This window comes from Aptenodytes patagonicus, chromosome 7 (genome assembly GCF_965638725.1).
Source record: "Aptenodytes patagonicus chromosome 7, bAptPat1.pri.cur, whole genome shotgun sequence".
In the NCBI taxonomy this organism is placed as follows: domain Eukaryota; kingdom Metazoa; phylum Chordata; class Aves; order Sphenisciformes; family Spheniscidae; genus Aptenodytes; species Aptenodytes patagonicus.
In genome coordinates, this window is record NC_134955.1 from 6,173,213 (window position 1) to 6,195,097 (window position 21,885).

A 21,885-nucleotide genomic window follows, 5' to 3' on the forward strand; every position below is an offset into this window, starting at 1 on the left:
TAGATGAAGAAGTTCAGCACTGCTGCCTCTGTGGTCAACACAGGGAAGTCCAGAAATTCCTGAGTGAGTTGGTTTTGTTGTTCTGTTTTCTGAGATCCTAGAACTGCTTCTTACCATGTATATAGTGGTTGGATCGAGTCTTGTTGTCACTAACAGAATTACTGCAGTTGTAATATTACATAAAATGTAGGTTTTCAGTGTGGAATGAAGGTAGGTAGCCCAGATATGTTAAATATTAAATACATAATCCTTGCTGGTTTGGACAGTGGAAAAAAAGAGGTGTTTCATAGAATGAAATCAAACTTTTTTCTGTAATCACATGCTCATGAAATTGCTCATTTCTTTGTACTTTAACAGTAAACCTATGTGGGCTGCCTATATTTGCTAAAGGTTTGAACGATAATTTGAATTGGAAGTCTAACCTGCTAAAAGCAGGGTTAACAATGAGGTTAAATTTACTTAAATTTACTTTTTTATTATTTTAATGAACTTGCTTCTGAATTGGCTGGCCCTTAGATTTAAAAGGGGTTACCTTGGAAATCTCTTACAAAGTTTAAATGACCTTCAAAGGGGCCTTTGCAGCAGCTTTTACCTAACTCTGTTTAAGCTATAATTCCAGCACTGTGGTAACCAGGATTTTTTTTTTTTTCCTTTTTTCTTGGTACTGAAGTTAGTTAGGCACTATCCTTGGGCAGTTGCATCACTTTTTTCAGCTGAATACAGATGAAAATGATGCGTCAATGCGTTGTGAGCTAGTATTCTAACACTGTTTTGTTATGTGATATGGTATTTAAACTTACTGCTAGAAATGTATTTTTTAATAGTTCAAAAAATTGAGGTAATGGCATATCAGACTTCCTCTGAGATGCTGTGAAAGTTGGATTAGGTAACTATGTGATTCTGAATATTTCTCCTACGTGCATACTTGTAAGAGGTAATAAATATCCTATCTCACCTGAAATATATGCTTTTAAATGAAAGTGTAATATACAGTGAATATATACTGAAGAAGAAACTGCTAGAAACTCTTCCACACTTATGTGCTTTTGTTACTCATGAACCTTCCTTTCCCAGGCAAGCAAGTCTCCAGGACTTCACCATTCAGAGCAAGTGGATTCCTGCAGTGTTTATAAAAGCATGCGTGTTGAAGATTGAGTTGGGAATCAGGCACCCCAACCCTATTATCTCACAAAGTCGTATTGTTAATGTGTCAGGTATTAATCAAGAGCAGTAATAAGCTGCATGCATTAATTCTTTGTATGTGTTTATGCTGATTGTGTTTGAACATGTGGATATGAAATGTTAGGGCCAGTATATTGAAATACTTCACCCTGAGACTTATGCTTTGCATTCCTATTTTGGTAAGAATGTTTTGCCCTTCGGTAGCTTAACAGATTTGTTAAGAGTTTAGTTAAATCAAGGAGCATTTCCAAAGGCAGAGAAACGCTCCGCTGGGGGGGAAGGAATGAGATGGATTGGGAAAAGCAGGAGAAAAATTGGGAAGAGGAATGCCGAATCTATTTTCAAAGTGAAAGTGAAATCTTTCTTTGAGGGGGGAGAGAAATGTAAGTAAGAGCTGAAGAAGTGTCTCCTGTAAGTCACTTGTCCCTTCTGCTCCTGCTCAAGCAGTACTGTTGTCTCAGAACTACACTTGCACTCATTTTGCATCACTGAGGTCCGCAACATTGACTAGCTCACAACAGTTATCCTTAAGAAAAGAGTACTCTGATGTCTGGGGTTTTGTACTCCTTCCATTATTTAAGATGCCATTTATCATACTGTATTTCAGAGATTATTACTTGGGAATTCAGAGTGTCTGGCTAGTGTTTTAAGACACAGAAATGCAGTATGTTGTATAGAGTGTAAAAATGTATCAAGTTACTGTTCTAGTTATCTATAATGGTGCTACAAAAATATGTATACATGTACATTTGTATGTGTGTATGTATGTGTATACACACACACGTATAAAAATACATTAAAAAGCTGGCATTCTCTGCACTGCAGTGGTGATAGGATATCTACATCATAATGTAGTCTGCTTCACAGAGCACTGGCCATGAAATTGGGATAGCTGAGTTCTACCTGTAGCTTTGCCTCAGTTGTAGGGTTTTTTTCACAAATAAAAATTTACCAACTGTGTTTGTAAAGCACCCTGAAATAAAATGCATTATATTTTTTCCAAAGGTTGTGCCCTTATTATTCTGAAAGTCTTTTGTGCAAAGCCTTGTGAAGACTTCAACATCTAGTATTTGACAGCAAGACACATTAATGGTCTGCTTCGTGTAAGTATATCTATAGAAATTCTCCCTATTAACACATATGCATTCAAAATAACTGAATAGAATATACGCCATTAATTCATGATTCCTTTTTTATTACCATTATTTCCAAAGAATGAAAATAAAATTAGGACCCCTGCTATAGTAGTTACTATAAATACAGGCATAAGTGGATGTCTTTCTGCTCTGGCAAGCATAAGCTTGTGCTGTATTTTACAAAGGGAGACAGTTGATCCATTTTCCTCTCTAAGGTAGGCAATGATATTCCAACACTATCAATGTATTTGGCCAAATTTGCAAGAATCTGTGTGACAACTAGTGTTTGAAATGCCTTGGAATTTTGCAGTAATAGTTCCATTGTTTTCTTCTTATTTGTATTTTCTGTGTACGGTTATTTGTAAAAGAGCATACATAATCACCTTACTTCTGCTTGCTAAGCTAGGAGTAATTATTTATTTAGTAAGATTGTCAATAAATTTGAGCGAAGAAATGGAAAGCCTTTAATTATAAGAGTGAAAATATTATATTTTTAAGAGTTCCGCATGTCTAATGTGTTTATATGGAATATTTCTATCCAAGGTCTTTGAAGTTATTATACATTAATATTTGATCTCGCTTTAAGTGTATGCAGCACTAAACAAATTGACTACACAGTCTAAGTCTAAGAAAATCTGCAAACAATTCTCTCCCACTTTTTGGTATAAATATATTATTCTTTTCTTAAGATGCATATTATGCTGTTAAAATACATCTGTAGAAAATAAAACAAAACCCCCTAAACCCTTCAAGACAATAGAAAGCTCCAGATCAATGTCAGTTAGTTGAATATGAGGGGGGAAAAGGATGCTTTTTTATGTCTTCAGGCAAACAGCTTGAGCACAATCAAGTCTGACAAGAGTAGCATTTAAGATTAAGTGCCCAGTCCTTAGTTATAGAATTTTGCCCCTAAAAATGCAGTTTTTCCATTTGTCCTACCTGTATTCGCTGCTGAGCATGTCTCTTGACAGTAATACAATTTTACTTGTGTATATCTCAACATTTAGGGTTGCAATTGCTGCAATCCCTGCTTAGCCACTGCTGCCATCTCCTAAGAGCCTGGCTGTGAGCAGGCTGTGCCCAAGTGGAGTGAGAGCCCCCACTCCCATGTCCTGAGATGGGAAATCCTTTACACTGAGCCCTTGAGGTGTTCGTAGCCTGCAACTGAGCTGTGGCAGCCTTTATAGGATATTTGCAGCAGAGCAGGACTAAAGCAGCAGTGTTGGCAAGCATGAAAGCTACCTAATTGTTCAATCAAATCTGATCAGGATGGAGAAATTATGTAAAGAATGATAATATGATGTCTGGGTGATAGAGCACTGTTATAGCTGCAGACAACCTGTACTGGAGCTACTAAACCACTTGCGGAGATGTTCTCCTGTGCAAGCATAGTAAAATCCTTGAGATGAAACCGAGACTTAGCAGTAGGCCTCTCTATTTCACTCCCCACCCTCCAAAAAAGAGGCTGAGCAGTAACAGAACTAAAAAATAAGTCCTCAAGTTGCAAAGTTTCATGAGTTTTCTTAAGCTCACTCAGCATCATCAAGCATAATTTATTCCCTTGATGCACCAGTGCCTTCCACCCTGTATGTGTGCACATGAAAGGAAGATGGAAGAAGTAGTAGCTGTTGATACATGACTGAGGTGCCTGGTAGCCTGGGAAGGCTGGCTTTTTCTGGAAGACAAAATGACAAGCTGACTGCACTTTTTATGACCTCTTTGCTATTCTATCATAAGTATCCATGGCAACATGACTGTTTCTTTCATGCTGGTATGTAGCATCAAAATAACAATAAATGCTGATTTAAATTAATGTGGTTGAATAGAACTTGCTGCCAGGTGTGCTAAAAAAAAAAAATACTAGAGATGGGACACAAGGAAGAAGAGTCAGAAATCCATTATTTTTTCTTTTTAGTTATGTACATCGCCTTTTCTTTTTCTTCTTTTCTCTCCCCTCCTCACTTTATTACTGAAGAATGTAACAAATTATTAATTCTATTTGTATGCCATGTGACTGTCTTATTAAGGGTCAATACTAATTTCAAAAAGGTTTCCATTCATTTCAGACAGTAAATTTCTATTTGCTTTTGTGGAATCCAAAATTACTCCTCAATAAATAGTTGAATACAATGACACACCAGCTTAAACTAAGGAAACTTTTATGCGTGTGACGTATAATGTAGTTTCTGGATGCCTTTCATATGGCCAGACAAGCACACAGATGACCAAAACTCCTTCTTGTAATGATCACACTTCGTTTACTTGTAGACAAGTTTGGGGTGCTTTTTTTTTTTGTATTGCATAGGAAGATGATTCTTATTTAAATGTTATACTTTCATATGATTTGCCATGAGATGAGCTTCGCTTCTGGCAAGGTAGGGAACACTTGGTTAAAGATGTTTCCAGAATTTAACACTGACTCATTTAAATCAAGATTAAGGTCAGGTGAAATACAAACATGGAAAGCAGGAAAAGCAGTCTTGATGGCTCTGAAGGTCTTATCAGTTGCTTCAGGTGATGAAGGGCTTTTAGAGATGACATCAATGTTTCAAAATACCATTTTGGTAGCTGTTTCTGCTCTTACCTTCAACTTGCTGTGGTACTGGGGTGAATGAATACCTAATTGAAACAGTAACTTGTGAATTCCTGCTGTGCAGAAACGATGCCTTTCCAGATGTAGGGGCAGGCTGATCTGTCACTTGACACCTACTTGCAACAGTTCCTGCCTCCGTATCATCAGTCTTGCCTAGATTTCACTTCAAATAAAGACACTAATTGCAAAATATTGGTGGTGTTTTCATTGCAGGCGTTTGGTTTGTTGTTGTTTGTTTGTTTTTTTTTTTTTTCCCCTCCAGGAAGAATTTCTCAGCTACGTTCCGCTGTAACGTTAGAGCGAAGCGCCGGGCACCGTGCGCTCATCCCTCCCCGGCCGCCGCTTAGGCGGCGAGTGCCGGCACATCCTTCAGGACTCGGCTGGAGCCGGCGCCGGGAAGGCTCGCAGCCGGCCGGGCTGCGGGCTTGCGGCAGCGGCTCGCCGCCTCCTGACATCGCTCCTGGAGCTCAGATCCCGCTCGGAGCTCCCTTCCTTACTCGGTCTGTTGGTCTGTCTGCTCCGGCGGAGCTAGGACCCTCCCGCAGCGGGGCGGGCAGCTCCCCTGGCAAGGCGAGGCTGAGGAGCTGCTGGAGGAAGAGAGGGGGAAAGAGTCGGAGCGAAGAGGATAGTGAGGAACGGAACAAACCAGGGGAGCTCCAGTATGAAATTCATCTCTGCTTATTACTTGCTGCCTCTCTTACCTGCACTGGTCTTCAGCACTAGGTGAGTACCGACAGCTATTTTGCTTAGAGTTCTCCTGTTTTGTTTGCTGTTTGCTTTTTTAGATTCAGTGCTCTCAAGAGAAATAACGCAGATTTCAGCTTTTACTGGGGTAGTAAGTTTAGAGTAGGTATCTTCTCTGATTCTTCTCTCTCCCCCTCCCGATCCTCTGAAAGATACCGAGTCTTGTCTTGGTCTTTTCTAGGCGGTTTTTATGATGTAAAAGAGCTGCTCCTGTGTAAGTTGACCCACAGCTCATATGATGGAGCAAGACAGTAACAAATACAAGCTTTATACGTACAGCAGTAATAGTGGATAGACTCTCCTTCATTGGAAATAAGGAAGCCGAACAGCTGAAACTGAGAACATGCTAATGTTTTCCCTTATACAGCACAAAAAATAAACACTTGAACAATCTCATCTCAGTTTAGGTTTCTGTATCTGAGCATAGACCTAGGGCTTACCTTTTTTTACCGTGACATGCAGGTGAGATGTTGCAGCAACTTTTTAACACGTTTCCTGGCATTGAGATAACACTGCAATCTAGAAGCATTCTTTTCTGTGCAAGTATAATAAATCACTGAGGAAAATATGAACAAAATCTATTGCAGCTTAAAAATAAAACTTGTTCTGACCATGCAGTGTTCTGATAAGATAATGCATACTGCTCAGTTGCTCGGAGATAGTATATTCTCCATGCTGTAGACATAACATGTTCAGCAAAGAAAAGATAAAGCTGAGACGCTCTATCCCGTTGTCTTGATGTACACAGATGGAAAGTTAATGCTGGGTACACAGCAGATCTATTATAATGACACTGCTCTCAGTTCAGGCTTCCAGTTCATTATCAGAAAGTCAAGCCCAAATTTTGACTGTGGTTTTTCTCTGCTGTGTTAGAAGTTTCTAGGGTACTTATTGCTAAGTCCGTAAAGCATGTTATCACAGGATATATGCATGTGTGTTTATCAGCGAAATGTGCCTTTGCCCTTATTCTTGGTCTCTTCCTGTAAAATCAGCATCGAAGCAGCTTTTTGCAGAAGCACTGCATGTTTTAAACCTTAGTTGTTCACTGAGACTTAAAAAAAAAAAGGCAAAAAAAAAAAAGTGTGTGCCTGCTAAGTACTCAAAGTCAGGTACAGCAGGAGCACATCTCTCTACATGCTCAAACACAGGCAAATAATAACTGGGAAAATCTCTGAGTGGGAAAAGGCCCGAATGCAGGGAAAAATCAGGAATATCAAAATGCCTCAATTACTTCACTCCTTTGGAGGGGGTTGTTATTGGTGAGGGAGGGGTACTTTTTTTTTCTTTTGGTAACACTTCTGATTCAGGGACTCTACAGTGCCAGTCCATACGAACCACTCCGATGCCCTTTGAAATACTAAACTTGGAGGAAAATTGTAATATATTGTGATTCGATAATTATCCCTTCTGATTTAATAAGCAGTCTAAGGAAACGTTCACTAGCAGTCAAGTGTGAAACTTCTTGTCAATTCGGATTAATAATTTTACCCTCGCTTAAGAGTGATACATTCTTTGCTAAATTATGCCAGAGTTAAAAAGGGGAGAAAGCACCAAGTCAGCTTTTGCAGATGCAGGTTTGTATCTTGCATGAGCTTGTGCAGATTAAACTGTAGTGAAAAGAGATGTGGAAAACTTCTAAATTTTCATATTTTATTGTTTTTTATGAAGTGTCTTACAAACTACTTGAACATTCAGGGGACTAAACTGGGACATGGTATCTAGTGTAAAGCCCTAAAAGCAGGTGACTCATCTTCTTGAGAAAATACTACCTGTATGAAAAATGAACTGTAGCTCATTCTTGATAATTGTAAAGAAAAAAAATTCCAGTTCCTCCCCGCCTTTCAAAAAATAGTTGGAAAGAATATGAAGAAGTTGAAGTTGGCATGTGAATACTAATTATGAACAGTATGACTCTGAGGAGTGGATATACTTTCATAAGAGTATAATTTTGTGGCACATGGTGATTTATGTTCTTATGCAATTGAGGGATGAAAATTATCAATGTGAGAGAAATTCCAGTTAAAATCCCACCCAAGTACAGTATGTGTTGCAAAGTGGAGTTTTGCTTTTGGTACCAGATTGGTCATCCTGTTAAAAAGGAGACTGAAACTCTACAGTAGAGTTGGAGATTTATAAAAGTCTTGGACTACTCTGTTCAGCATTTGCTTTCAGTCACTTGATTTTTAACTGGCTGTGTAGAACATAGAGTAATTTTTCAACAGCACATGATGGAAGTTTAAAAAATGATACAGTGCTATCGATATGCCATCTACTGGAAGGAGATTATGCTTTAATCTCCTACAGCAGAAGGCAATTCTGTCTGTGGCAGTTAGTATTTCTTGTAAACATATGGTTAATTCATTGGTTGGACCCAAACAGAGTGGGCTTGCAGGAGCAGTTGTGTTTGCGAAAAGCAGGGTCTAATATCCTGCTGTGTGAAATTGCTTAGCTAAGGTAAAGCATCAATCTTGCAGGACAGAAAGTTTTCCATCGTGAGGATTTTTTTTTTTAAAGTTTGTACAGAAGCACAGTATCTCCATTTCATATGTTGGTGCTGAAATCAGTGAGCACAGCACTTGCTGCAGCTGCTGCTTTTTGTTCCTTGTTATGTGGTGATGCCATGTTTGCATTGTGTCACGGTGATAGTTTTGGAAGACCTCAGCATGTCTCCAAGCCTAACTGTAAACAAATATGAATTGATGAGTTCAACTATGTTAACACAGCATGGTGAGTTTCCTTATTTTATAGTCTTGTTAAAAAGAGGAAAATACATAGCTATCACTTTTAAGAGTGCATTCATTATTAACTTCTGATTTTCAGAACTGTATGCAGCTAACTTCTCAGCATGGTCTAAAACCATATGCATGAACCAAATGCCTATCAAATTACAGAAAGTTCATGTTTTTGAAATGAACTATCTTTTCTGTATTACCTAAACTCAGTTTTGGTGCAGCTTTGAGAGACAATGATTACTCTTAATCATGTTTCCAGTTGGTTGTAGTGCCAAAGAGGTAACAAGATTGAGATATATTTGCCTGTCTCAGTTAACTGCGTATGTTTTGATGGAAGAAGTAAAAATTACTGCTCTAAAATCAGTCTCATAAAAACTTAAGTGGAACCAATTTTTGAAGGTGAATTTAACTTGGTAAAACTATTCCAAAGTCTGTGTTTTCCTGCCCACTTTTATATTTCCTTGGACATCTTGGTTTTGGCAGATCTAATATGATGGTTGTGTACATGTTACTTTTTTCATACTATGCTGAAGGCAGCGTAGTTTTTTCACACAACTTCAGAAACGAATCCTACTGTACTGAGTGCTCAGCGAGTGCACGTAGTGTATAATAGGCTCAGGGCCTGATTCTGCAGCTACCTGCATGCTTTTGTGGCCCCAGACACCTAAACATTCTGACTGGAAAACTGTTTGTAGAAGGGAATGATTGCATGAAGTCAGTGATTGGCGTCAGTAACTAAGATCTGCGGTCCAGATTACCTTGTCTAATCACACTTGCCTGCTTTTAGCTAAAGGGAGACTTTTCTGAATATTACTTCAACATTACTATTGAACGGCTGGATACTTTAATCTCTGCTCAGTGACAATTTTTTTTTGTTCAAATGACAAAAATTTGACTCCTTAGAAGAAGCTTGATGTGAAAAAAAACTTTCCTTTTTTTCTATGACAGCTAATTCCTTTCTGTCCACACATGAAATGTGACCAAGATGCCAAGACATTGAATAATTTGATTGAAGTAGAATGCTTTTATAGCTGAGAACAGGACCATAAACCCAACAAGGTGCACTTTAATAACAATAATAATATTACTACTACAGCAACTCATTAAACGGATATACAAACAACAGGGCTGTAAAAGGCAGAACTTACATATTTTAATGGCAGAGAAATGGATGGTGGTCGTTTTTCTACAGTGCAGTTTACTGGCAATCTTACTGCTCTGATGTTACAAAGCAATCTGTAATTCATTGGCTTCAGAAGAATGCCACCTCTGTGTTTTATAGCAGGATAAAAGTAGTGTGCTCATTTCTGGTACGTGGATGTTGCTTAATGAAGGTATGGGTTTTGATTTGGCGTATGTCCATTGTTGGAAGTGATAGAAATATAATGAATTCGCTTACCTTCTTAAACATGAGAACCTGACTTAAATGTTTACTTTGTCCCTGGACGTACTTTCAAGGTCGACTATTTTCTATGTTTGTTGGGTTTGGTAATTATTTCTTAAGGAATATGAAGACACTAATATCTTTCCATCCTGTCAGAAAAAGATGTGTGAAGGACTCAGTCTGAGACTCAAGGAAAGATAAAGGGGAACATCTTTGACATTATTGTACTCGTGGTGGGGGGAAATGTTGAAAATACTTGTTTGTAGTTCTTAAGCGCTTTCCCATCTTAGAAACAGTATTTGGGCTATAATGATGTTGAAAGTAACTGTTTTTCATTTAGACTGATAGGACAGTGGAGGAACCCTGCCCCTTCCTAGATTTGGAGGTGGAAGAACAAGGCTCACTGTGTGCTTATACCCTCGGCTGTAGCCACACCATTGTTACATGCTCCAGCAGGTAGCCAAAAGTGATGCTCGCTTTTGAGATCTCAGGCTGAGGTTCAGCAGCGTCCTTCCTTTCCCCGTGATGGAAGGTGAACTCTGTGGTGCAGTAGTAGACTACTACTTTAGCAGAAAAGAGGATATGTTTGCTGTAGGTTTGGTGGATAACAGACTGTCTTAATATTGTGCTTTCTGAATTCTTCTAGAAATGCAGGGGCATTAACTCTATCATCTGTCTCCTGCTTAGAATTCCTTTCGCACTTACTTTTGCTGTCTGAGTTTTCTGGGCCATGAAAGCTTTCTGATTTCTATCAATGTGGATGACGATGCATGTTCAGTCAATGGCTTATAAGCACTTATGTTTGAGGTACAGAAGTGGCATTTAGCATATGGCTTGCGACCTTACTATACCTGAAGAAGCATGCGCTTTGTTGTGGACTGTGTTTAAAAATAATGGGACAAATTTACCAGTGGCACAACTGCATTATTTCAAGGAATGTGTTTAGCCTGATGGCATTATTTTGATGACTTATAAGCAAGTGCCTAATACAGCAAACTAGAAGCTACTTGGTGAAATAAAGCCTTTTCCTTCATCTGGGAGAAAAGTTTTGAGCTCCAGTGATATATTTGAAAAGAACAAAAACCAAAAAACCCAACAATCACTGCTCCCCCAAACAAAAAAACAACCAACCAAACAAAAAAACCAAACCACCAGATGTGTAGGCAGGAGGTACCTCTGTTTCTCCTTCACCCTCCTGCACAAAGCCCATGGCCTCAGGGGTGCAAGTGCTGGACTATAAAACTGGCAATGGCAAAATGAGACCCCCTTTTCTTGGCACAAGTGCGGTCGCCAACCATACTGCCTTAAGAGTACGTGGCCACATTGAATCTGCAGGCTGCGGTATAGTACAGAGATTTCTAAGGTAGCTTTTAAACAAAGTAGGTAGGGTACCTCTATCTTGTGTAGAAAAGTAAACAAGCACCTGCCGTAGGTGGTGCTTGGTATCAGAATGAGATTGCTTAAAGCTAGTTTGGGAATCCCTGTACTTGAACTGCATTATGTATGCATATAAGAATATATGTGTGTGTGTATACACATATATTCTTAATGCTAGCCTCATGTAATAGGCTTGCTTTTCCATGATTGCAGCCCTTCTACAATAGGGCAGCCACACATTTATTCTACCTGTTTATCTTGCACTTGGTGGGGGAAGAGAATTTTTTGTGTCAAAAGTTTTAATTTTTATGGGTTTTTCTGCTGTTATGATAGGGCTAATTTTGATTAAGAATGATGCCCTTGGAAGTGGTACGCTTGTTATGTTATCTTATTACCTGGGCTAAAACATTTAAAAGAGCTCCACAAGTTTAGGCTCAGCAACCTAAATTAGAAATCCAGAAAGAAAGTCTTTCTCAGTTTGGCCAGAAACACTAAAAGTAGATTCTTTTGTGGCATTTTGTCATTTATCTTTCTGGTTTCTGGAATCTGAAAGGAAGAAGAAGGAAAAAAAGAATGAGGGGAGGGGAAGAAAGGATGCTGCTAAAAACTTTTGTAACCTTCAGGAAAGACTTATTTTAGATTTGGTCTAATTGACAGTTAAAATATTCTTGAAGTTCCATGTGATCTCAGGTAAATCTTGAGGATCTCTAGAATTCAGTTTTAATGTAATAGAACAGTTGGAATTCTGCTTGTTATGCTATGTATAATGCGTTTCTGCCCAGGAGACTTGCCATGGAGGACGCTTTCCTGTTTCTTTCTCATTTATTAATTTATAGCTAGGGCAGAATATAAGGATATCTTAACTTAAACTTGTAATCCCTCTTTCTGTGAGGCTGTGGTTCGATATTATTTTCTATATTTAACAGAAACCTGTTCACAGATAGTAATCTTTATGATGTACCACTCTGCAGGCAAATAAATCTCGTTTATGCCACTTGTCAAAACCAGTGTTTCTTCTCATTGTCTAGTTTTGCACAATGGGTGCGCCAGCCGTCTTTGTAAGGGTCAGATCTGTAAATATTCTCTGTATGGAAGACAAGTAATATGTTTGTCAGAAAGAATGAAGGTATTTCATACCATCCTTCAGTCTTAATATTGTGTGAAGGTTTAAGATGTGTATTGTTATATCTGCTATTTCAAACATGTCGGAGTGGCAAGTACCTTTTAGAAATGCTGAAGAATAAATATGACGTTGCATCAAATAGCAGTTTTTGTGTGCCACGATAGATTTTTCTCCCTTTCCTTCTTGTACTATTACTCATCTTGCCCTTTACCTCATATCACTCCCGTGTTTATTAATCTTTACTTTTACTGCGTATTATCTTAGCAATGCTTTTTGTAGTGTTCCCTCTGAAATCTCTGTTGTATTTGTTGAAACAAACAATACTTCGGTGAATCATGAGAAAAATCAATGTGTATTACTTTTACAAGCTGAAGAAATAGGCACGTATAGAATTTTTCAATATCTTACTTGTCAATATTGATTGATAACGTCTATGGAAAGGAGTAGAGAAACGTCAAAAGTTCTGGTGTATTTTGTTTCTACGTGCTATCCTCAGAAGATAAAGCTAGTATGCTGCCAGCTGGTGTATTTTACCCAATTTGTTAAATTTTCCAGCCATTTACATGTTCTTATTGTTGTCATTTATGAATGCTCATATTTTGTCAATTTATGGTCACAATTTCCTTGTGGAGAATAGGTAGGTTTGCTCCTCATTTGCTGAGTAGGGAAGTGGAAGCTGGTTAAAAAACAGATTTACACACTGTCGGACAAATTGCAGCACTTAAAAAACCGAGCGCATGTTTGCTGAATCCCATCTAATCACAGAACTAACACTTTTCCCTTTTAGTTGGAGATGGAGCTGCAGCAGAACATCCTTCTAAGTTCTCCATACAAACTTCTTCCAGGCCACCACGCTTTTACCCAACAATGTGTGTTATCACTGGCTTTGCTACTATCTTCTCACCTAGAGAGCATCAAAACGCCTTCTATGACAGGACAGGCAAACAGAGGTTTTTGATGGGATACAGTCTCTGTAATTTCAGTATAATATAACCCTTTAACATATTTTCAGTAGCTGTTAGGTGTCTTTATAAAACTTGGTTTGGTAGTGGTGGGGGGGGAAGACAAATTACCTAGTGCTGTAAGTGGTAAATAAAATGTGGTTGTTTACTAGTACCACATAGTTGTGGTATTCTCAATACTTGATACTGCTTTTCAGGCGTTTCTGTGATTTTGTTGATGTGAATGACTACATACGTAGGAGCTGTGACTTTGTACCTCAGAATTGCTTGGCGAACCAGGGGACCTAGAGTTGACAGTAACTGCAGTGATACACTTTGTCCACCTGAAGTATGCCATTCTCATCATGTCTGAATGATTTTGCAATCATGTGTTTGTTTCAGACTAGCCTGTGGCAGCAAACAAGGCGGGGGGGGGGGGGAGGAAGTGAGATTTTACTGAAATGTGGAAGAGAAAAGAAAAAAATGTGTGGAAAAATTGGACTGAAAAGCAGCTGTGCTCTGGGTGGCATTAGATTGTCTGTGGAGGAAGTTTCTTCCTCCTGATGCAGGGTAATGAAACGTGTGCTCAATGTGCAAAGAGAGAATGTCTCTCTTGAAAATGGAGAAATAAAATCAATTTTACTACTGCTTTTACTTACAGCTTTTTTTGTAAAGAAATATTTTTCAGGATGGGGTGAAGCTCAGCCAGGGTGTAAATCAAACAACTGTGTTTAGTAAGTAGCTGAACCATTGAGCTGATTTGCTGAAACTGATCAGTTGATGATTAATTCTTATTTTCTGTGCCAAAATATGCAACATTGCCATTGTATTCTTACTGCTTGTTAGTGACTGGCAGAGTCCATCAGCCCCGCTGCAAATTTACCCCTCTATTCTACGGAGAGTACACAAGTTCCTGGCATGTGCTCCCCTGAAAATAGGCACTGTGGCTTTTTTGTTGGTTTGGTTTTGTTTTGTTCTTCTTTCCATGAAGGGAGCTAAGGTTTGCCAAGGGACCAAACATTTTAGAAAGGCTTAATACCTATAATCTGCAGTGGATTTTCTTTAAGTGAGCCGAATGAGTTTAATCTGATGCCTTTTGAATTTCAAAAGGGGACAGCATGTTGGCTGCACTAACCTTGTGAAAATCTGAACATAAACGAGAGCTATAGGCTTTGAAAATTAGACTGTTATTTAGCTGTTGATGTGTATGGGGGATACCAAATAGTCATGATTGTTAGCAATCCATCCTGATCTCTTTTAGAAAGTCTAGCCTTGCAGCGTTCTTTGTTTCACTCTCAGTTGAGGAATAAGGTTATTTGGCTTAATGCAAATGGTAAGGCTTGGGAAATGGATCTGTAACCATGGTGCTTAGATGACAGTGGGGCGAGGAGGGGTCAGAACCCACGGCAGCGTTGCTGCTTCCTTTCTGTTTCCTTCATTAAGCTTCTTTAACTTTGCAATCAGTGCAGCCTGTGCTATTTAATTTGGTGAAAAATCAGTCTCAAATACTGCTTTCTGTGAAATCTCTGCCTTCATACATGAATGATGTATGAAAAAAATACACTCCTCAAGTGCACAGATAGTGAATAGAGATTTCTCTGCAGTTGCTTTTTTATTTACTTGTAAAACAACTGTCTGCTGTTCAGTATACACAGATGTGCTGTATTTGGCTCAGGAAAGCTTATGAAAGCAGACATTTAATTTAATATTTTTCTTTAACTCATGTCTCTCTCTCTGTCCCTGTTTCAAACATCCTAGTTCCTTCCCTAATTTCTGCTCAGCTGGAGTTCTTTTGGCTCAAGGGAAGATTGTTATCTCTTCCTGGAAGCAGAAAGAATTAAATTGCTGCAAAAACTAAATAGTAACATCTGTTTTAAAGAAATACTAATCAGTTCTTCAAATGGACTCGGAAAAACTTGCATTTCTATCTGTTTTAATGTGATAATATGTGGTATTGCCTGTTTCATATGTACCTAGATTGACAAAATTTAAATAGCTTCTGAAATAGCTAGGAAGAAATATAGGACATGTATACCAGAACTAAGTGTTTAAGGAATATACGTTCCCTTTGTATGAGATGAATTTCCCATCACTGGCTTATAAAATGTAATCTGAAAGGTTTAACCCATTTTCATCAAATAGGTGATGTACAGAAGTTGATACTGCAGTCAGGGTTAAATATTATAGCATTCACTCTTCTTTACTCTAGGGACATCATATGTTTCTTTGCTGCTTAAGCTGGATGATGATATCGCGTGTTAAAATGGTACTTTTATGTGTAATGGAAAACCTTTCCCAATAACATATAGTCATTACAGGAACGTGAAGTTTTTGTCACACTGGATTAAACCCGTAGAACAATGAGCTGTTGACAAGAGCGGTTGCTACCAGAGGAAGGTGAAAAAACCTTGGAAGAAGCAGTACGGAATGATTTCATCTGTCTTAAATCTTTCCACGTTCTAGGGAATGAAATGATCCTTAAGGTAGCGTGAGCCATTCCTGTAGAAGAATATTCAGGCAGGTAACAGAATCTTTGTTCTTGTGAATATTTGCAAGGACCCATCTGAAGAAATAAGTAGATGTGTTTTCAGCAGTTCAGTTGGTGACTAAACTGGAAATAAACATACGTATCCAAGCAATCTCCCCAACCGCCTGATTTGTAGGGAAACTGTTGGGAAGTTTCACTATGCAAAGTCAGAACTGAGAAATTGCCGTAGCCATTCTGCGACCTAATAGGATGAGAGACGGTATCAGAGGGAGATGATGTGAAAACAGACTAATTTCTACATCTGTTAGAAGGAGGTAGATAAAAAGGGATAATAAGTGGTGAATGAATAAGTAAAGTTGGAGTATTGATACTATTCTGGAGGTACTCTATTTACCTGTATCTTACCAGAGGTTAGCTATATCCAGGTGCTACTCTTTCTATACAAAGATGAAAAAAAATGCTACGTATGTAGAGTGTGAGAAAACATTGGAGGGAAGGAGACTTGTTCTGCTCTGCTTGTAACTGCTCATGACTTAGAAATTATGGTATTGGTGTAGGTTTAATTCTTTAAAATAAAACCTTTAAAAAATTATTTTAAAATATGGCTTAAAAGTCTCCTAATAAGAAAGCAGTAAAAAGCTAGTACTTTCACCTGAATTCTAGGGCAATAGAACAGATTCCTCTTGTGCTACAGATACCTGTGTTCTATATACTTTAAATGTCATAAATGATGTACACCTAATGCTAATTTAAGGGTAAATCTTTCAGTGTTCTACAGATAAGTGTTTTATAGATCGTGTGTGTATGTGTGGGGAAATCTCCTTAGTGCTCATTACTTATGACACACTAATGAGGCTGGAGACAATTCTTACCTGCTTCTTGTTAATTTAATGAAAAAGAGTGGCAGTGGGAAAGTCTTCTCATCTGGAGTAGATGCCAAAACATCATTGTGGGTGCTGATAAAAAGAAACTAAAGACTGCAAAATTGTATCCAATTCCATTAGCATTTTTTTTTTTTGAATGTAAAAAGATCTCTTTTGCTCAAGGGAAAATACAGAAATATATATAGTGTATGTGCCTCTGTGTAAAGGATTTCTAGTTGTAGTCACATAATGAAGTATGAAAAATTGATGTTTGGCTATCTTTTCTTGGTGGCTTGAATAGATATGTATGTTTCTGCTTGTATAGAATGAAATGCTTCAAAACAGCTGATTTTTTTTTATTGAACAGCTAAGGCATCAAATTTGGATACAACTTTTGCAGATCAAAACATCAAATTATTTTTACAGATAATATTGGGCTTTATTTTTTTTATATCCTGCCACTTCCTTCAAATGCAAGACATTATACTGGAGACAAGCATTGTTTCTGGCAAATATGTTAATCTGGAATTATTCTGCTACTTTCCACTTTGCAGTCTTTTGGTTGGAGAGTCTTGCACTTCAGTGTAAAAAAGATAAAAACTTTTTGTAGATTCCTTGTATTTCAATATAATATTTATGTTGATAATGCCCATTAGTTGCTGCCATTATGGCATAGGTCTAACACTACTGAAAAAGTAACTTGAGAAATTGGTGTTGTGTTAAATGCTTACTCAGCAATCTGTTACCTCGGTGGGTTTTTCCTAGCTAGGCTGGGTCATCAGTGTAATCTTCTGTTGCAGCAGCATCTGACACATCCTGAGGGCTGTTCCAAAAATCTCCCTTACGTATGTGAAACAGTGGGTGCTTTTGCATACTCTTTTCTTAACTGGCTCTGAAGCTTTTGCAAAGCTTGCATGGCAGGTACCCCTCCAAATCTATTTCAGAGAAAGATCTGAATCTTTTCAGGCCTCAAATCCTCTTATGAACTGGAAGCATTTCATATAACTTCTAAATCCATGCTAAAAATGTTAGCTGTGCTTTTGAAAATGACTAGGGTTGTAAAATTGGATTTCAAGCATGATTGGACCAATAGGTGGGATGAGCAAAATCCTGCATCTGCTTTTGAGTAATTATAGAAAGAAATAAACTGAGGCAAAAGGGGGGGGGGGGGGGGATCATGCTTACACTACTTGGGGTAGCTGGGCTTCAAGGTATTTCTGTATTACCTTTGATAATGAATGAAAATGTCAGTCTTCATAGAATTTTTACATGCAGAGATGACAAGGCATTAAAAAAGTGATCTGTGATCATAGATATGGAACTATGTAAATGACAAGGCAGTGGTATTATGGGAAAAAAATGTTAATAAAATTTAGGCAATCTGTTCTCCTTTAGACAGATATCAGTTGTTACAAACTGGTAACTCTACATTTAATCAATATGCATTTCACTACTTATTTACTTTCTTGAGAGTTGCTGCTCTTACTGTACTGTAATCATGCTATAATTACAGAAATAGTAGAAATAGTAACCTCCTCTGATTAGTATGTTTGTATTTATGCTGATTTATCATGGCTGAGGATTTAACACTGTCTTTGAATGGATGTTTTAATGATTATTTTCTCGTTGCGGTACTTCAGCCTTTTGACCCATGTTACAGCACGCTGTTCCTCAAAGGAAGAGTGTAAAGTAATGGAAGCTTTCAGTCAACAGTTAGGATATATACTTACAGAAACCACTGGGACTAGAAGATACTGATCTATAAAATGGTATCAAACAATAGCAGTACTAACTTCTGCAAGAGAGGTGACTGAGGCAAAGAACAGCGTTCATTCTTTTACCATCAGTACTATGCCTTGCAGCATCGTTTTCAATTGAGATAATTTGGAATTGATGAAGTGGTCCGTGTTAGGCTTCAAATTTTTATTTGTGTGGAGGAGAAAAGTGGGAAGATTTCTTTTTCTACTTGCTTTCATTTATTCTCTTCCTCCAAAAGCCTGTGCGGGAATTAAGATATAAAACTTGATTTAAGTGGAAAAATGGATGAAATCCTGCCTTCATAAAAAGCAGCTATGGGTGGTTTTGGACATGGTTAGGGTCACTACTGCTTAATTTGATTTGGGTTTTCAGCTTGGCACTAGTCCAAGGATCATTCTTAATATGCTCATGTAAATACCTGTTTCTTAAAATACTCAAAAGATCCGGATTTCCACTACAGCTTCATCTGGAGTATTGGGAAAAATGAATGATATAAAAACAAATGAATTGGTGGCTTTGGTGCATTTCTGAACTGAAATTCTCCCTGGTTAAACCTGTATATAATGAATGTTTGTTGCTGCAACCTAGGATATGTATAAGGAGTTGGAGGTTGGTTTTGGAGGTTCAGTGGTCTTCCAGATGTTGAAACAGGAATAATAGAAGAAAATAACTCTTTCAGTAATGTATGAAAACATACATACATATATATTTTCATAGTGAACATCAAGATGAATCTTTTAAAATTAATCTTAAAACAAACAACAAAACAAAAAAAACCCCAACAACTCACAAACACTTTAAAAATGAAGTGATTACTTAAATGGATATTAGTGTTAGAAACGCAGTGTCTCACCCTTAATCTTTGTTTGCCTAACAATTGCTTAGACATTTTAAAACTTCAGGCTGTTTTCACAAGACCACTGTGTTCACAACTATAGAGCTCTTCCCATGTGACCATGGGATACTTAAATGAAATCGATTTCAGAGTAAATAAACTTTCAGCCTTAAGTGTGAGTCCATTTATAGACCCTCACACCTCACCAGTCCATTGCCCACTTCTGGTTTGAATTACAAGTTTTGTGACACTGAGTAAAGGACTTCCTTTTATATACAGAAACCATTTTGAGCAGCTAAGGTGCCTGTGTTATAAAGTATGTAAGGCTGAGTTTGATACCTGGTTTCAAAATAGCGGAACAAACAATATAGAACTTTCTCTGTTATAAGAAATAGCAACTGATTTGTAAGTGCATCTTACCAATGAGGGAGAACCACAGACTAAGATGTTTTAGCTTTAAAAAAAAAAAAACCACACACCACCAAAACTTTATTGTTTTGCAGTTTCTATGGGTCAAGGTCATAGGAGTTTGCCTTGTTCAGCAGACACGTAGCCCTGGGAATATTAACTGGCTTGTTGGCAGGATTGAACTGGAGTAAAACTCCTAACAGACTGTAGCTTTAAATCAATTATTTTATCACCTTCAGTAATTACTAACAAAAACACCCATTTGACACCTTTGAAGTCTTTGTACCATCCACTGAGTTCCCTGAATCACCATGAATCTTAGAATAATATAAAGCTCCCGGGGCGTTGTCCTGGTTTCGGCTGGGATAGAGTCAATTTTCTTCCCAGTAGCTGGCACAGTGCTGTGTTTTGGATTTAGGATGAGAATAATGTTGATAACACACCGATGGTTTAGTTGTTGCTGAGCAGTGCTTACACTAGTCAAGGACTCTTCGGCTTCTCATACTGCCCTGCCAGCGAGAAGCTGGGAGGGGGCACAGCCAGGACAGCTGACCCCAACTGGCCCAAGGGACATTCCATACCATGTGACATCATGCTCAGTATATAAACTGGGGGGGGGGAAGGGGGGGGGGGTTGGCTGGGGGGCAGCAACTGCTGCTGGGGGACTGGCTGGGCATTGGTTGGAGGGTGGTGAGCAATGGCATTGTGCATCACTTAGTCTGTATATTCTTTTATCATTATTATTTTCCCTTCCTTTTCTGTCGTATTAAACTGTCTTTATCTCAACCCATTAATTTTACATTTTTTTTTTTTTCCCCACTGATTCTCTCCCCCATCCTACTTGGGGGCGGGGAGTGAGCAAACAGCTGTGTGGTGTTTAGCTGCCTGCCGGGTTAAACCACAGCAGGCATCCTCCTAGCACATATGGAAAGAGAACAAGAAAGAGAATAAGAAATTGGCACTCAGTTTAGCAAAGACAGAACCAAGACAACACTCAAAGATTTTTTGGATGGAGAATTCTGCTCTTATTTATAGACAAGATTGTTACAGATTGCTTTTCAATTTGGCCTTTGATGTTTAGCTCTAATTTCTCTAAAATAGAAAATCTCACTGGGTTAAGGCGTCTTGTGTGAAAGATGGTTGGCTTTTTAATTCTTGTTGTTTTCAATTGAAGAAAATAAGTATGAGGTTTTACTTAAATTTGCTTCATGATTTAGATCCTTGAAATACTGACATACAGTGAATCCTAGTTTTTATTTCTTTCTTTAAAGCCTTTTTTTGCTAATGCACACCTGATTTACTACTCACTTTAAAGTTTATGGAACCACGGTAAAGGTGGAATGCATAATATACAGATCTGTCTCCTTTTTTTTGTTCAACAAGTTTCTTGTTTTACAACCTGCTAGCATATTTACTCTGCTGTTCTTGGTTCAGGACCTACGGAAGAAGTTCATACATCTTGTTTACTTGATTCTGGGGCTGTAAGGAGAAAAGGCAGACTCTTGATACAGATCAGAGTGGCTGTCACTTGTGTTATGGGAGTAATCTTTCAGGCCTTGCCCACTTCCCCTTTTACTTCTGACATGTTTGGTATCCTGAAGGATACTGTTCTTCAGTTTTATAACTTTCTATTTGAATAAAAAGTACAGGAATTAACTGTGTGTTCTCACCATCCCAACTTTATGGCATCCTGCTGCCAAACACACAAGGACGCTCAGGTATGCTAAGCAGTCTGACTTAACTTTTTATCTTTCTCTGAGAGCCATCCCATTCTGTGAAATAAAAGGCATTCTGCTTTCAAGTTTGTGTTTTTTTTTTTTAATTTTCTGAATGATATTTATAACTATCTGAAATGTTTGCCCTTAATGGGTACATCACTGTAGTTGTGAGGCAGCTATGAAATCTACGATGTCCCAGGTACGTGTTTAACAACTTTAGTTTGTTTGTCACTTGAATATTTTAAGCCTTTGATACTTTAAAAGTTGTTTTTCTTTTGTTTTTTCTTAATGTTTGCTACTGATAGTGGTTCATAGGATATTTACTAGTCCGCCGCATAACATGAGCAGTGAAAAGGGTGATTGGGAGAATGTTCCAGCACTCATCAAATTAGTACCGATCAACTTAACAATGTGCCTTCTAATGTGCAAAAGTGAAGAATACAGGCACGGCAAGGCTGTACTTCAATTTATGTTAGAACTTAATAGGCAGCTCAAAAGAATAAAATGTGTATATGTAAGTAATTGGACATTGCACGTCAACAGGAAGAGTTGTACATCATAGCTGAAGGATGGCTCTGTCGAAAACTGAATCTGGATATTTTA

At 38.1% G+C, this 21,885-nt stretch overlaps 1 protein-coding gene across 2 annotated transcripts in view; it reads left to right on the top strand.

Moving 5' to 3' along the window:
• Positions 1–5,021: 5,021 nt before the first annotated feature.
• LUZP2 (leucine zipper protein 2) overlaps positions 5,022–21,885 on the top strand; it is a 203,816-nt gene continuing 186,952 nt past the window's right edge. Inside the window, exon 1 of one of the 2 annotated variants that reach the window (XM_076343845.1) lies at positions 5,022–5,634. In XM_076343845.1, the coding sequence (XP_076199960.1) occupies positions 5,573–5,634 (62 nt within the window). In that variant the 5' untranslated portion in view covers positions 5,022–5,572. The remainder of the gene's footprint in view (positions 5,635–21,885) is intronic. The other variant, XM_076343846.1, reaches the window with a different exon arrangement.